The 16,201-nt window shown below is 44.7% G+C and overlaps 1 protein-coding gene across 3 annotated transcripts in view; it reads right to left on the bottom strand.

The window, feature by feature from the left end:
* GRHL1 (grainyhead like transcription factor 1) overlaps positions 1 to 16,201 on the bottom strand; it is a 65,848-nt gene that overhangs the window by 35,245 nt on the left and 14,402 nt on the right. For 2 of the 3 annotated variants that reach the window (XM_056856321.1, XM_056856319.1), the window contains exons 3-8: positions 15,507 to 15,577; positions 13,629 to 14,019; positions 11,948 to 12,024; positions 9,914 to 10,070; positions 6,984 to 7,095; positions 5,237 to 5,331 (exon numbers count right to left, since the gene is read on the bottom strand). In XM_056856321.1, coding sequence (XP_056712299.1) covers positions 5,237 to 5,331; positions 6,984 to 7,095; positions 9,914 to 10,070; positions 11,948 to 12,024; positions 13,629 to 14,019; positions 15,507 to 15,577 — 903 coding nt within the window. The remainder of the gene's footprint in view (positions 1 to 5,236; positions 5,332 to 6,983; positions 7,096 to 9,913; positions 10,071 to 11,947; positions 12,025 to 13,628; positions 14,020 to 15,506; positions 15,578 to 16,201) is intronic. The other variant, XM_056856320.1, reaches the window with a different exon arrangement.

A 16,201-nucleotide genomic window follows, 5' to 3' on the forward strand; every position in this document is an offset into this window, starting at 1 on the left:
GATGCCACTTGGGGTCCCATTGAGGAGAAAGATGGGGTATAAATGAAATAAACAAACAAACCTCTTTCACACCTACATATAATTCTGTCGGCTGAAGCAGCTAACAAACTGATTCTGTCAACAGGTTTGGGAATTTGGGTCAAGCCATCCACAATAGCTCTAGCTTTCAGGCCAACAACTGTTCACCTGTCACCTTTTATACATTCCTAGGGCAATATAGTAGCTGCCATTCCCAACGTTCCTCCGATGTCCTTCCCAAAACAATATAAATCATTCCATCCATGTGGTTTGGCCTCCTTGTATGTTTACATCACCAAGTGATGCTGGTCCTCTTAGGAGAGCCATCATTTGCATGGAAAATCATCACATGAGTGGAAGTATTGATATTAGGGTTGCCAGCTCCAGGTTGGGAAATAGCTGGAGATTTTGGGGATGGAGCCTGAGGAGGGTGGGGATTGAGAAGGGGAAGGAATTCAATGGGGTATAATGCCATAGAGTTCACCTTCCAAATCTGCCATTTTCTCAAGGTGAACTGATCTCTATCACCTGAAGATCAGTTATAATAGTGGGAGATCTCCAGCCTCCACCTGAAGGTTGGCAACCCTACTTGATATATCCTTGGGTGGGATGCATCAGACGATGTGGAGGTAGAAACCCCAAGTATTTGTCAAGGGGAGGGGTCTAAAATTTCCGTGCGTCCTCCTAATTCAGCAAACAGGTCATACACTTACAGTCAGCAACTGCATCCCAGAACTAACTGTCTGCTTTCAAAACCATATTGAGCCATCTCCTTACATAGGGTCTAGAGCTCAGTGTAGGTCTTGAGATTAGCAATGCTCATTGCCTTTGAACAAATTTCCTGTGGCTCTAGGTCAACTGAGGCGTAGCTTTCACTGAGGTGGTAAACCTATATTTAGGCTGTAACACTGCAGACTACAGGTGGAAACCTACATTTTCATATAAGTAATCCCCTCTATATTAAAAAAACTAAAATGCCAAAAGAAAAGTTCTAGTCTAACCTTCTGCCTGAGATTTATTCTCCCACGTGCAGTTTTTTTAAATATGGAGAAGGATTCAGTCATGAAGGCCTCCACCTACAGACCATTTATGCATGGGTAGTTAGCTTTGAGATCACCACTGGACTACTTCGGGGCTTTGCTGGAATTATGCATGATTTTTCTGACCTTCAGAAGTCACTTCGCTGCCACTTCACACTTATCCTGCAGTTTCAGGATGCTGTTTTGCTATGAATGTAAAGTCTGCTTCGATCCCAAATCGAAAGGTGGTCCTGCATAGTTTTGCTTTGGGTTTGTCTCCCCACACCCATTCTCTGATTTTCCACCCTCCCCTCACATGCCTCCCCTGGTCAGTTTCACAGAGAGTGCTTTCAGGCTTCAGTGATCCAATGGAGCCAGGCTGATTTTCCCATCCTCTTGGTCAGTTTCACAGGGAGTGTTTTCAGACCTTGGAGATTGATCCCCCTGATGTGCTTGCCTCTACATCCAGTGGTCCAGGTCAGCAGGGAGAATGACCTTTCCTCCTGGCTCCGCAGCTCCTGCACTGCAAGGATTGTGCAGCCTTCCTCTATTCCCCCCCCCCCACACACACACACATTTCTTCCTGGCTCTGTGGCTCCTGTACTGCAAGGATCGGGCAGCCTTCCACTCCCCGCCCCCCCGCGTTTCCTCCTGGCCCCGACTCATGCGCTGGAAATACTGTGCAGTTATAAAGCAGCAGATCCAGAGCAAACAGACTATGCATAGTCTAATGTGGTATAGCCTAGCCACGTTTACCTTCTCAGTGAGAATTAGACTAGAATGAAGTTTGTAATCCTTTTGAAGCTCAATTATGTGCTATGCTTGCTTATGATGGACGTTCATTAATGCAAACACTTCAGTCAATATTAACAAAATTGGAACTATATTCAGCTGTTTAAGAATGTCTCTTTAAGCACTGGATTTGCAGTTATAGCTTCTTTCCTTTACCCATTCCACGAGGCATTTCACACAAGGCCTTTGTCACAAAATACACACACACACACGTCAAATGAACCATGCAATAAAATTGTTGAAATTGGCTCAGCTTTTATCCGATAAGATCAGAGTACTGGGAAAGAATTGCTGCTCTGTCTACAAGTAATCTGATCAAGAACCACTGTCAAATATATTCCCTCAAAAAAAGGAAGAAAGGGGATTAAACAGGACCCTTACAGTGCAATCCTATGCAGAGTTATTGACCATGTGCGCACTTTGCGTTTGCAGCTCCAATTTCTACGGGGTTTCAGTGCATATTTGCACTTCATCTCTTCCGAAGGATTTCGGAGATGTCTCCAGAGCACAATTTCTCCATGTTAAGAGCATTCGCTTATACGGCAAATTAATAGAAATTAAACGTTTTCCTCACCCGGAGCATGAAGTGCGAACATAAAATCTGTCTTCACTTCCTGCTGCCAGCCCACCATCCACTCCCCCCGCCTAACTGCCCACGCTGGACCAATCGCCGTCCTTGTTTCAAGCACCGAGTGGGCATGCGCAGCAGGCTACCACCTCAGCCAATCACAATGCTCCTTTGAGCTGGTGCGTGAATGCTGCCGCGAGGGGAAAACATACGGATTTTATCTAATACAGCGAAGGAAGGCGACGCGGTGGGAACAGAAATTTTAAGTCGTGTTGGATGCTTGAGTAGTGGACACGTTTAAATTGCGAGGTAAGTTGCTTGTGCATTCACGGGCATTGTTGTCTAAGCCCACTGAAATCAGCAGGTTTAGACTGGAGTAACTCTGCAAAGGATTGCATTTTCAGTATTCCAGAACATTTGCTTACGAGAACGCATTTTAACATCTTTCTCATTGGTGGGTGTTTCCAGACCACAATAAATAAAAAAGATTTTAAAAAATCAGGATCTAAGAAAGAGAAAAGGATGTGTTCTGGGACAATGATGTCCAGAATAAGAAACAAGCCATTAAAAACAGAGGATCTCCAGAAACTGTATTTATCTGAATCCTCTAGAAGTCAGGCCTACAATACTCCCATGCAACTATTTAAAGACGCGTGACAGGCATCTTAAGTCACTTCCTCCTTCCCCGCCATTTTTTAAACTGATTTTCTTAAGAGCATTCCACCATCTTTCAGAAGCCTCTGAATGCCGTGTAGCTACCTGGTCCTTGATCCTAATCACATTTTACCAGTACCACTTCTATTATTTTGTAAAACCTCCAGTGTCTATGCAAAATGTGCAAACTGAACAATCTCGTAAAAAATATTTGTACACTTTCTATTAATGAAGTAATTTTGCACCTGTGCATATTACTTTTTGCGCAGGGTTTCCATGCCACAGATTTCGTTCACTCAGAACAAAGGGCAGCTTTCTTCTTGAATCGGCCACTGCTAGTTGGATGATCTCAAGACAAAGTGCTTGGCTGCTTTGCCCCAAACTGCTCATCTCCTCTGGGACTGATGTTAGCCCAATCCATCTAGGTCAGCATGGACCCTTCACCCTAGGAGTCGGCATTTTGCAATAAGACGGCACATACGAATGCCCAATTTTAAGAGTACCCAAGGCGAGCTAGACTGACTCAAGAAGTCATTTCCAGAATCAACACGATGCATTAGACCCTCAAGTGGCTAATGCTGGTGATGGATACCAGCTTCAAAGTAACGCCATGTCAGGCATCAGATGCTAACGTAGTGCCATTCAGTCTGAAAGGATAAGCACATCATGGACATAGCTGAGACCGGGATATTTATTTAGCAATAAAGGCTTGGAACACTTTCCTCTACCCATCCCTAATCGCCTCCTCCTCTGCCCACAAATCCTTCCTTAAAGAGTCCACTGCCAAATTCAACTGTGAAAGCCTTCCATTTCCTCCCTCCTGAGCTATTGCCTGGATCATCTGTCAGGTACGCTAGCAAAGAAAGTACAACGGCCTTGTCTTTCTCACATCCCCTGAAGCACCGAAAGGAATCATTCAAGCCGAAAGGTGGGGGGGAGGGGGGAGAGAAATAAGGTGAACTCAAAACACACTTCAAGCAGGGGTTCCAAACACCCCTCATAACAACGTTTTCAGCCTTCGTAGTATGAAACGGCAGCTAGACGAAACAGAAGTAATGCTAGGGAGAAAGATGGCTCCGAAATTGTCTTTGTGCTTCAGATAACATTTTTTGGGGGGAAGTCCCAACGATATTAAATCTGTTGCTCGGCCCATTGACCTCGGCATTGCAAACAGACACTCAAAAGGTGACTCAGTGAGTCTAAAAAGCAAGGACACTTTGGTAGAGGAGATGGACCATTTGCAGAAGGTTACAAGTTCTAGCCTGCAAACACACCTCTGTTTAAACTTAGAGGGCTGTAAGCTGGGTGTTTCTATAGGCGCTCAGACTTTGACACAGCTACAACCTGCCAGACAGTCTCCTCAATTGGAATAGTACTACAGGCACCTAGTCACTTGTAGGTTTCTAAATATTCATTTGCTACCACATAGAATCCCATTTCAGGACGTTGGCTGTGTTCTTTTTTCCAGCAAGGTCCTACTGTGATTTCCTACTAGGGTTGCCAGGTCCCTCTTCACCACCGGCAGGAGGTTTTGGGGCAGAGTCTGAGGAGGGTGGGGTCTGGGGACAGGAGGGACTTCAATGCCATAGAGTCCAATTGCCAAAGCGGCCGTTTTCTCCAGGGGAACTGATCTCTATCACCTGGAGATCAGTTGTAATAGCAGGAGATCTCTAGCTAGTACCTGGGGGTTGGCAACCCTATTTCCTACTCCCTACCACACTTGGGTCAAACTCAACAAAGGCAGAAAGAGGGAGTGAAAAGGTCACCCTCTTGCCTCTCTCATCAACCAAGCACTGACAGTACCGACTCAAGGCTGTACCTCCCCTTCTGCCAAGGAGTTTAAGAGAAATGGTTCCCCTCTTTGGAACTGCTCCACCAACGCCTTCAGAAAACACACCAGAGGTCTCAGCTATTCTCATTTACCTAGTGCATTTCAGTCACCTGAAGAACTTCCTGATGTGGAATACACGTGTACAAAACCTTAACAGCCATGACCAACTACAGTCATAGCTTCAGATGTTGAAAAACAATTTTATGCACAAGGCTTTTTTGGCAGCCTCTACAGTGGCTATTTCCGAATTCAAAAGCAAAAACAATCTCATTATATGATCACTGCCACCTTAACTCACTCCATTCTTGCTTCACTTCCCAAAAGAAGCCAGGAAAGAAAAGTTCTGGCACCTACCTTAGCTTCATCGTTGATGTCCCAAGTGAAGGAGATGGCATTGTACGCTATCTCCTCTATGTTACTGATGGTGTTGAAGCTTTCCTTGTAATCAGCTGGCCATAAGATAAGGGAGAGAAAGGGGGGGAAAGCATCATGTTAATCAGTTGATCACCGTAACAGCCGAAGTAAAGAGCCTCTGGTTTTAATCCACAATGAAAGCTGCTAAAGTGTCCTTGTGAGATCTCTTTAATAAAGAACTAAAAACAGTGCATTTACTTTAAAAAAAAATCAAGAAATGAAACAAAAAGCTACAAGCAAGAATGGTGACACAACAACTACTTTTGCCATGCCCTGTGGGGTTTTGTTTGAGAAATGTCACCCAGCATAACAAGGATATATGCCCTCCATAAAAACCCTTCAATGATAAACAAAGATTTGAATGTGTGTTTGCCTTTAAGTGCCAAGCAATTAATCCCCCCTTTTATTCACAGGCGGAAAGGACAGGGAGTGCAACCCAGCCTTCAAACTCTGGAATCCATCCAGTCACAGCATGGCTATGGACAAGTGGCTATCTGCAAAGCTGACTTTCACCTCCCTGCCCCAGCCATGCTTGGCGTATGACTTACGCCAGGGCCTCCCCACACTTCCAGAACCTGTTTCGCAACACCAAAGCTCACCTTTAAGCATCCGAGTACAAAGCAGGAATCGCTTTGCACATGTGCAGAGGGCCAAGCCTTCACAGCGCTGGCTAACCACAACTATTTCCCACATATATTTTGGATTAAGAGTTAAAAAGGACCTCAAGGCAAGCTGGGGGCCCAACACCTGCCATGGCAGGAATTAAGAATCATGTGAACGAAAACAACACCAGGCTAAAGAATGGAACAATATATAATACTACAATGTATAGCAATCTATATAGTGTCTATGCATACATGTAGACAAAGTTTAGACACTATATAGATTGCTATACATTGTAGTATTTTGTGTATGGTTCTTGTCTCTTTCATTATATATTATTCTATTCTTTAGCCTGGTGTTGTTGTTTTCATTCACAAGTTGCTTTTTACAACACTATTTTTCATTTAGGAATTAAGAATCAGGCATGCCAAGTGGCCATACACCGATATCTGAGGGAAATAAACCAAAGCTCAGCTGTTCAGAAAGTCCGCAAGGCCCACAGGAGACAAGGGCTCCTCTAAACTGATGGCAGAAGGCCCAAACACGGCTCTAGATTCAAGGCAGTGATGCTCAATTTCTACTCAACACACATGTGGGTAGCATGAGGGCTGTAACCAACTGTGGGTCCTAACCTTCCAGTTCTGAGTAATTAGCACCTTAATCGAAGAAGCATCCTGTTAGTTTCAGAGGTTCCCAAACTGTGCTCCAAGGAGCACTTGGGTGCTCCGCGAAGCATCTCCTAGTGCTCCGTGAAGAGATTGGAAAGAAAAATACTACTGTTGTTCAGTTTAGTATATAGGCGCTAGGCAAAAATTAGTGCTCCGTGACTAATTTATCTCCAGAAAAGTGCTCCATGACTCAGAAAGTTTAGGAAACTCTGGTTTAGATCAACAGCCCACCCTAACCCACAGATTTTGGGACGGGCAACAATATTTCTTGTTCAGCCAAAATAATGTCAAACAAGAACCAAAACCATGAGGAGACCTGACCGAAGGCAGCCATGGACTCCCCCGGGGTTGGCCAACCCGGAGAAACACAGCCCGCCAAGTGGAACTTCGGCTTCTGCAACTGGATCACTTCTTACCTATGTCAATGCACCTTTGTTTGGCTGTGTGCTGCCTGGAGTGCCAGTACTTCCAGTGCCTGAGCTGATCCTCTCTTGTTTTGTCTTCGGCAAATACAACCATGATAACACTCTTGGCAAAAGGAAGGGCATGGAGGGAGAGAGAGAGAGAGAGAGAAGCTTAATGGACAGAAAGGCCAGAGGGTCTTTGGCAAAGGCAGTGTGGCAGAGGGAGGGGCTGTGGTTCAAAGGTAGAACATCCTGCTTGGCTTGCAGAATGTCCCAGGTTCAATCCCTGGCCTCTCCAGCTAAAGGGATCAGGTGGTGAAAGATTTCTGCCTGAAACACTGGAGAGCTGCTGCCAGTCTGTGTAGACAATACTGACCTTGATGGACCGACAGTCTGATTCAGTATAAGGCAGCTTCATGAATGTTCATGTGAGGGAGGAGGGATTGTCAAGGTGATTACACGTGCGGCTTAACTACCAACCATTTTGAGATGAAGTGTGATACTGAGGGCCAACAGGCACAATCCCTAGTGGCTTGCACCTCATTAGTAAACTGCCATTTACCCTTGCAGCTTGCACCCCTCCACAGCAAGAGGAGAGCCTTGCAAGATCAGAAGGACCACTTGAATCAGCTGCAGCTCCTTACTAACTAATGCCGTGGACATCAGAGCCAGAAAAGCTCCCCTTTGATACAGTGGCATTCAAACCAACACCCAAAATCATTTCCAGAGATTAGGGGCAGCCTTTGGCCCCCAACACGAAAGCACCAATTGCATTAAGCAAAAGCTGCTCTCTTTTACAGAGAGACTATGCGACTCTCCCTGCTCCTGTCCCATGAAAGTAAAATTAGTAAGTAATGGTTAACATGCTGCTCTTTAACAGAATCTTTAAACTCTACCACCCCAAGGCAGGGTGCCACCTTGCTGCAGCATATTTATTTATATCCTCTTATCTCCCACTTATGAGAGCCAGCGTGGTGTAGTGGTTAAGAGCAGTGGGCTCTGATCTGGTGAACTGGGTTGGTTTTCCCACTCCTCCACATGAGCGGCAGACGCTAATCTGGAGAACTGGCTTTGATTCCCCACTCCTGTACATGATGCCAGCTGGGTGACCTTGGGCTAGTCACAGTTCCCTTAGAGCTCTCTCAGCCCCACCTATCTCATAAGGTGTCTGTTGTGGGGAGAGGAAAGGAAGGAGATTGTAAGGCAGTTTGAGACTCCTTAAAAGGTAGAGAATGTCGGCATATAAAAACCAGCTCTTTTTCTTCTTCTTCCTTCACAATGGGGACTCAAAAGCAGCTCACAACATTGTTCTCTTCTCCATTTTATCCTCCTCACCAACCTGTGGGGTAGGTCAAGCTGAGAGACCCAGCAAGCTTGCAAAGCAGAATGGGACGTTGAACCAGCACCACCCCCACCCCCCCAAGATCCTGGACCAACGCTCTAACCACTAAAAAATGCTGGCTTTCTGAGTGTAATCAACTGTAGTAGTGCAGAAGTAACAATGTCTTTCTTTCTTTTTTGTAGCTGACAGGGGCAAGGATACTTCTGAAAGAGAAGTCTGTTTTAAGGGAAGGCTGTCAACCAGGTGTTTTTTCTTCTCTAGCCAGTTGTCTATTGCCCTTTTAAAAAAAAACAGACAAGGGAGCCAAGCAACACAATCATTGTTTATGATACCATCTATTAATCTCTGCCATGAACACATGAAGCTGCCTTATACTGAATCAGACCCGTGGTCCATCAAAGTCAGCACTGTCTACTCAGACTGGCAGCGGCTCTCCGGGGTCTCAGACAGAGGACTTTCAACTTCATGAAGTTTGCATGAAGTTGCTTGAGACTGTTATGAGTCTATTCGGTCACCTAATGGAGTACTATCTAGTCTGACTAGCAGGCACTCTCTAAGATCTGTCTTCTGCATTTAACTGGAAATGCCATGGACTGATCCTGGGACCTTTGGCATGCAAACAGCATGTTCTCTGTCACTGGACTAATTGCATATGTGTACCAAGCATCCACCTATGTGTGCACATCAGTCGAAAGAAGGAGGAATGTGCCAAGTGTCTGTTTCTCAGCCTACATAAGAGGGCTACTGTGACCGTCACAAGAAGAAAATTGTAAAAGTTCTGTACAGGAGAAAAAAACACTATATAACGGATGCAATACCAAACCTGTTAATCATCCAAGTCAATAGTTTAAAAACGTTCCCAATGACAGAAAAGCCATTATTCCGCTCTCCATCTTTGCCCCATTTTGAAAAGCTTTTTTTATTCCTAGAAGCACTGAGTCCAGTTTATCCTGCAGCACATCCTATATGCTATTTTAAGACAACAGTTGCAGACTTGGGGTTCTGCCGCCATACCCTGAAACATTTTCTCTCTTCTTCTCCCCACTTAATTATGCCTGAACTATTCACGCTTACTTGAAAACACCAGGATGTGGTAATGGCTGCCAACCTGGAAGGCTTTAAGAAGGGAGTGGACATGTTCATGGAAGAGAGGGCTATTCATGGCTACTAGTCAAAATGGATACTAGTCAAGATGCATACCTATTCTCTCCAGGATCAGAGAAGCATGCCTGTTATATTAGGTGCCGTGAAACACAGGCAAGATAATGCTGCTGCACTTGTCTTGCTTGGGAATTCCTAGAGGCACCTGGTTGGCCACTGTGCGAACAGACTGCTGGATTTGATGGGCTTTGGTTTGATCCAGCACGGCTTTTCTTATGTTCTTATGTAACACAGGAAGTGTGTTGCTGGATCAGACCAAAATTCATCAGCTCCTGCTTTTTTCTTTTCTTTTCTTTGCACAATAATCCCAGCAATTGACAGGCACTAAGTAGGCCACCAGAAATTAGCAAGTGGTTCAACAGTTGTCTATCTTCTGATCACCTCAGGAACACACGACACCCATCTTTCCTCGAACAAACTTTCTTGAGTTACAACTCACTCGAACTTTGCTAATGGGTTGATGGATTCCTTCACCACCGCTAATTTCCTTCAGCGTTATTGGATAAAACTGGCCCTTGTTTAGGTAAGTCATTGTATTATCCCCTGGCTTTTGCCGAAGCGATTTGGAAGCTTCCAGAGTGTATTCAAAGTTGTTCCTGAAAATAAAAAGGGGGAAATCTATAATTAAATTATTTCTAGATTCATCCGAAATCAATGTGGCAGATGAGGAATGGGACTGCGCACCCCCTACCTCCTCTTTCTCTTTTGGCAGACTTCTTCATGCATTTTTAATTATTGGTATCTCCTTATTTAAGGCTAGGAAATCCAACCAACTGGATGAGTAAGAAAGTTTTTTTTTTCTTGTAATGACCATTTTATATCATGTTTTTCCTGTTTGGAACACACTTATTCTTTTCTTGTTTGGAAAAACTCAGAACTTGCAAAGTGGACTTTAGAAAGAGATGTTTCCCTTTCTTACCGATCCAGTGTGTTATACCACAGCTTGCAATATACTCTTTACATATGATAAGGAGTTAGCTGTTAATTACATTTGATTTTATCTTTCCAATATGGGGCACATGAAGGTGCACATGGGATATATGCCTTTCTCTCTTCATATGGAGTCTGTGAGATGGGTTATACCAAGACAGTAACTTGCCTAAAAATACCTGGCCAAGAAGGGATCTGAATCCAGGTTTTCCTGGTCCAAGGCCAGTACTCTGTCCATGACACCATGCACAGATAGATACAGTGATGACTCGAAGAGGGACACAAAGTGTTCTAAAAATCACATCTGCCCAGAGATCTAGGAAGGGGCTTCAATGCAATGCCAAATTCTTATGTGCACAAGCAAAAAAAGTGTTACTGTACTGTCCCTTGTGTTTTCTGGCTAGTCCATACCACAGGTATCCACACCTTCTATGTATTCTGCACAACTATATTTGAAATTTCAAAGAAGAGGGGAAAGCAGCTTATTTTATCAAGGGATTCCAGTGCACTTACAATGCTTTGGATTTTGTACTCCTGTGCATAAGATGAAAGCTCAGAAAGATGTCATATTCACTTGTTCCAAACTCCAGTTGCCAACTACTTAATTGAATAGAGTTCACCCATGGACTTGCTCCCATCTTTGCTGATGGGTCTCTTTAACCCCTACCTTACCAGTTAAGTGAGAAGACTTTTAGCACAGGCATCTTATTATGCACCCCAGTTCATTCCCATTTACCACATCTTGACTTCACATGGGAGAAAGGTATGCTAGGCCTCTGTGGGCATCCATACTGGGGAAGAGCGTATTAAAGAGCTCCTTTTCTACATCTCTGCTTCGGAAGTGGGAGGCTGAAGCACTTAATAAGATGGCAAGCCCTTGGAATCAAGATCTGTGTGGGGTTCAGATGGCGAACTGTAGGAGGTGGCTTGGGTGACACATTGCCTATTGTTAACTTTTGCTAGGGCTGGCAACCTCTAGGCAGGGGTTGACACTCTCCTGGAGTTACCATTGATCACCAAAATACAGTTCCCCTGGATGAAATGGCAGCTTTGGAGGGTATGCTCTGTGGCATCACATTCCTGCTGAGCTCCTTCCCATTCACAAACTCTGCCCACCCCAAGCACCACTCTCAAATGTCCAGGGATTTCCCAACCTGGAGTTGGCAACCCTAACCCTTACCCTGACAGGCAGAACTGAGCAATTACAACTCAATATCTAGCTCCCCTATGAGCCTTGTATATGTACCACACACCTCTGTAACAATTAATAGGCTGGTTTTGGATGCCAGACCAACAATAAGAAGCCTGAAAAAGAAGTCCCATTAGGTTTCATCCAGCCAATTCAACTGAATCTCTTGGCAAACCCAGATGATCAACAGAATGTTTCCAAGTTGAATCGAACTCAAATGACCATCATTCACACATTTTACTTGGAAAATCTCAGTCCTCTGGAAAGAGCAGGCCTACATTCAAGTGAACTAGAGTTGTACATCGATTGTTTCGGGAGAGCTGGATTTGAAGGATAGGATTGGTCAAAAATTACCCAGCAATGCTTTCAAACACATAGTCTTCAGAATTTATGCTGGCCATCCGGAGATTCAGCTCGGCAGGAAAGAAAACCTGGGAAGTATCAATAATTGTTTCAGCCACAGAAAAACAAAGATCCAAAAAAAAAAGGCAAAGTAATGCTTTAATCTGGAATTTATCATGACTAAACTATTTGCAATCCCCACGCACCAAGACTGGCATTAAAACAGGCCTACCTAAACAGATTGGGAGTGAGCCGAGAACTAGGTAGCCCACGTACGGCACTCTTTCACATAAACGTCACCAACATCCGTTAACAGACAACCTAAAGCCCACTGCTAATATCAAAGAAGCAGGTTCTTAGCCAGGGCTTTCTCTCTTAATGCCAGTCCATTTGTTTTAAAAACAAATAAGACAGCACATTCTGCCAAGACTCAAATAGCAGGTCCAGAATGCAGGAAGCGATCTTACGCAAAACCATACGCAAAAGAACTCGCATTTCAGTTTTATGCGGTGATAATTACTGATAATAGTGTGGTATTTGAATTTTTTTCAGGAAAATAAGAGTCTATAAAAGGGGGAGGGGAAATCTTAACTTCCCATGTTGACATCTGAATAAAATGCCCAGAAATCTACGTTTTGTTTTGCATTTAAACGCTGCCACTTCATTCTCTGTGGAGAGAATAGAGACTTATTATGAGCAAAAGCAAAACAAAAATACTTTCAAGGTCTCTTATTACGACACACTGGAAGCTGAAGAAGCCGTCTCCTGAAAGATTACCCCTCCACTTTGGGTGGTGATCTTGTATTGTCCGGGAACAGCTTTTGTTTTAAATTTAGTACTTTACACCCTTAGGCCTTTCTGAGAAAATCTTCTATTTCTAATCCATTGGATTGGGATTTCAGGTTTATATAAGAATTAAATAGGAACTTGATATCCATGTGGCAGACTGCATGCATAAAAATCAGTGTGGGAGATGTGAAAGGTATTTGTATGCAAAGCTGCGGGTGCTTTGCATTTAACAAAAAGAGAGAGCCAAAATAAAGGTAACTCCAATTCTGTACCAAGCAATGAAATTAACCAAATTTATGGAACTTTTATTCTGCAGATTATACTATTTTACATAAAATCTGCCTGTCATGGTAAAATCTTATTCGGCAAATCCACTGTCTTTGAAATATATAAGAAAAAGAAGAGTTGGTTTTTATATGCTGACTTCCTCTACCACTTAAGGGAGACTCAAACCGGCTTACAATTGCCTTCCCTTCCCCTCCCCACAACAGACACCCTGTGAGGTGGGTGAGGCTGAGAGAGCTCTAAGAGAGCTGTGACTTGCCCAAAGTCACCCAGCTGGCTTTGTGTGTAGGAGTGGGGAAACAAATCCAGTTCACCAGATTATCATCCGCCGCTCATGTGGAGGAGTGGGGAATCAAACCCGGTTCTCCAGATCAGAATCCACCGCTCCAAACCACCACCTGTAACCACTATACCACGCTGGCTCTCCACTATTGACACACTTTGAGGCATCTGTGAAAGTTGCTGTTAAAAAATAAAACTACCACATGAAAGGAAACCCAGTTCTGTGCCTGATACCATGTCTCATAGCTTTCCTTTGGTCCCACTGAGTTACGGAAAGTGCACAGTGCCATCAATCTACCCAGAGATGATAAGCAAATGGTTCTGGCTGTTGCTGTACCTCTTGCACTCCTTCTTTAAAAGGCTCTGGGAAAGTGGAATCTGGAGTACGCCGCTGGGAATTCTGAGGCTGGGAGCTGGAACTGAACTGGTCAGGGTTGAGGCTCCTGTCTAAAACCACCACCCGTTCAGGCACCTCAGGGTGATAGACAGCCGGAGGAATGCCGACAGTGAAGCTGTGTGACTGTGTTTCCGTCTTGATCGAATGGGTCGGCATGGATGCCACCGATACTGTGACAGTTGTGTCTGGAGTTGTCAGGTGACCCCTCTTGTCAACAGCCATTTGGGAAGTGTGCGGAAGGACAATATTCAAAGGCATGTTTTTCAAGACTTGAACTCGGTTTTCGCCAGTAGATATGAGCGACTGTTCCGTCATGCTTGGCATGCTGTTCCTTGTGGAAACATAGAAACAATTTGATCAGATTGCGCCTTGAGCTAGAAGTCATTACCTGAAGTAATACCCAGAGTTTCCCTGTCATCTTCTGTGTGCAAGAGACTCGTTCTGGTTACTCCAAATGGTAATCAAAAGAGAACAGCAATAGGAGAACCCCCCTGTCTGCAGACAAAGCTTAAAGTTAAAAAGGGGCTTTGGGGAATTCAAGAAAAAAGAATTCAAGTGCCAAGATCTCACAAGACTACAATGGGTACGATATCTTGAGTACCATTTTGTATTGCCTAGACAACGAAAGCCAACAGAAGTCTCATGAGACCCTTTTGAAATCTTAGGCAACTTAAAAACTGTCACTGAGCCCTTCCCGCTAGAAGAGGAAAAGCAGAGGTGATGGCAGCGAAAAAGGGGAGGGATCAGGGTTCAAGGGCGGGGTAAAATAGAAAGGGTGGATCTAGACACAGCATAAGAAGGGGAGCAAGCCGAGAGTGTTCGCTCTCAGAATTCTATTATGTAGAACATAGCCTAGCCTGAAATGCACTCTGCCCCTTCGTGATGCCTCCAATATATTATTTCTTATGCTGAGACTGCCTGGAGTTCCTCTTCCTGAGGACACAAAGGCCTTCCTCTAAGGCAGGGGTGGGGAACCTTTTTTCCGCCAAGGGCCATTTGGATATTTATAACATCATTCACGGGCCATACAAAATTATCAACTTAAAAATTTGCGTATCTCCACGGCCCGGGTGGGAAAGGGTTAACATGGTTTCTTGGGCGGTCCTAGCAGCTCCATAGCTAACGACTCTTCTGCAAGTGGGGGGAAGGTTCCTTTTCTCGGTAAAACAAACACACATCTGCCTTGAATAGAGGCTATTCCTGTCCACGGGAGGGTGCGGATCGCCAGTCTTAGATCCTTCTGAGCTAGAGATCTGCCAGGACCCACGAAGGGCCAGACCAAATGATTTCGCAGGCCTTAAACGGCCCCCGGGCCTGACGTTCCCCACCCCTGCTCTAAGGGTATACTCCCACCCATTTATTATGATCTGCCTGCCATGAACACTAGGAGAAGAACAAGTAACACTAGCCAAAATATGTACAAGTTATATCTACAGGCTTGGATTCTACCTCCCCCTCCCTTACACATGTGCTAGGAATGTCTGCTTGTGGAAGACGGGGAGGGCCATCTTTTGCCGATTATCCCCCATTCACGTAGCCTTCCACTCTGACCCTTATCGTGTTCCTGGGGGTCCACTGATTCCCAAGAGCACAAATTTGGGGGTCACAGAAGACTGCAGCAGGAAGTGGGAAAGTTGCTGTTTATGAAACACAGCTCTGCTCACGCTGCCACAGATGCAAGCCATGGAGGCACCAGGGACTATAGCAATCTGGGGGCAATTTAATGAGATCATGACTTAATTACACTCGTTCCCCTTGTATAAGAAAATGCAAAGTAGGGTAGGGTTTTTTTAAGTGCTGCAAATGTGAATATCGAACCTTTTGCCATGATCCTGCTCAGAGTGATCTGCGTCTGGTTTCACTGCCGGTGTTCTCCTTTCACGGGGAACCTGAACATAGGAGACACAAGAACAGTAAATTGAATCCCATTTAGAAGAAATTATATTAGAAGAAAATTATTTTTCTTTACATATCTCCAATGGAGCAGCAGGCAAGACAGAGACAAGTTAGGGAACACTGAAAAAATATGCCACAGAATTTGATTTTGGGGGAGGCAAAAGGACTCTTTAACCTCCTCCTGGCTAAACTGAGCAAGAGAAGTTTTAACAGGGCATCCGTGCACTCCTATTTATAGGGCCGCCAACCTCCAGGTACTAGCTGGAGATCTCCTGCTATTACAACTGATCTCCAGCCGACAGAGATCAGTTCCCCTGGAGAAAATGGCCACTTTGTCAATTGGACTCTATGGCATTGAAGTCCCTCCCCTCCCCAAACTCCGCCCTCCTCAGGCTCCGCCCAAAAAACCTCCCACCAGTGGCAAAGAGGGGCCTGGAAACCCTACCTAGCTACCTAGCTGTGGCTTGCACATAGGGGTGAGCCTCTGAGATGGACAGGGACAAATCGTCCAAATTCTGTAACAATAGTTGCTAAATGCTTCCCGAGTCCAAACATCCTGTTAAATAGAGCTTCTACCTGGAATGCTGAAGAGCTACAGAATTCTGCATAATCCCACG

Source organism: Euleptes europaea, chromosome 10 (assembly GCF_029931775.1).
Source record: "Euleptes europaea isolate rEulEur1 chromosome 10, rEulEur1.hap1, whole genome shotgun sequence".
In the NCBI taxonomy this organism is placed as follows: Eukaryota; Metazoa; Chordata; class Lepidosauria; order Squamata; family Sphaerodactylidae; genus Euleptes; species Euleptes europaea.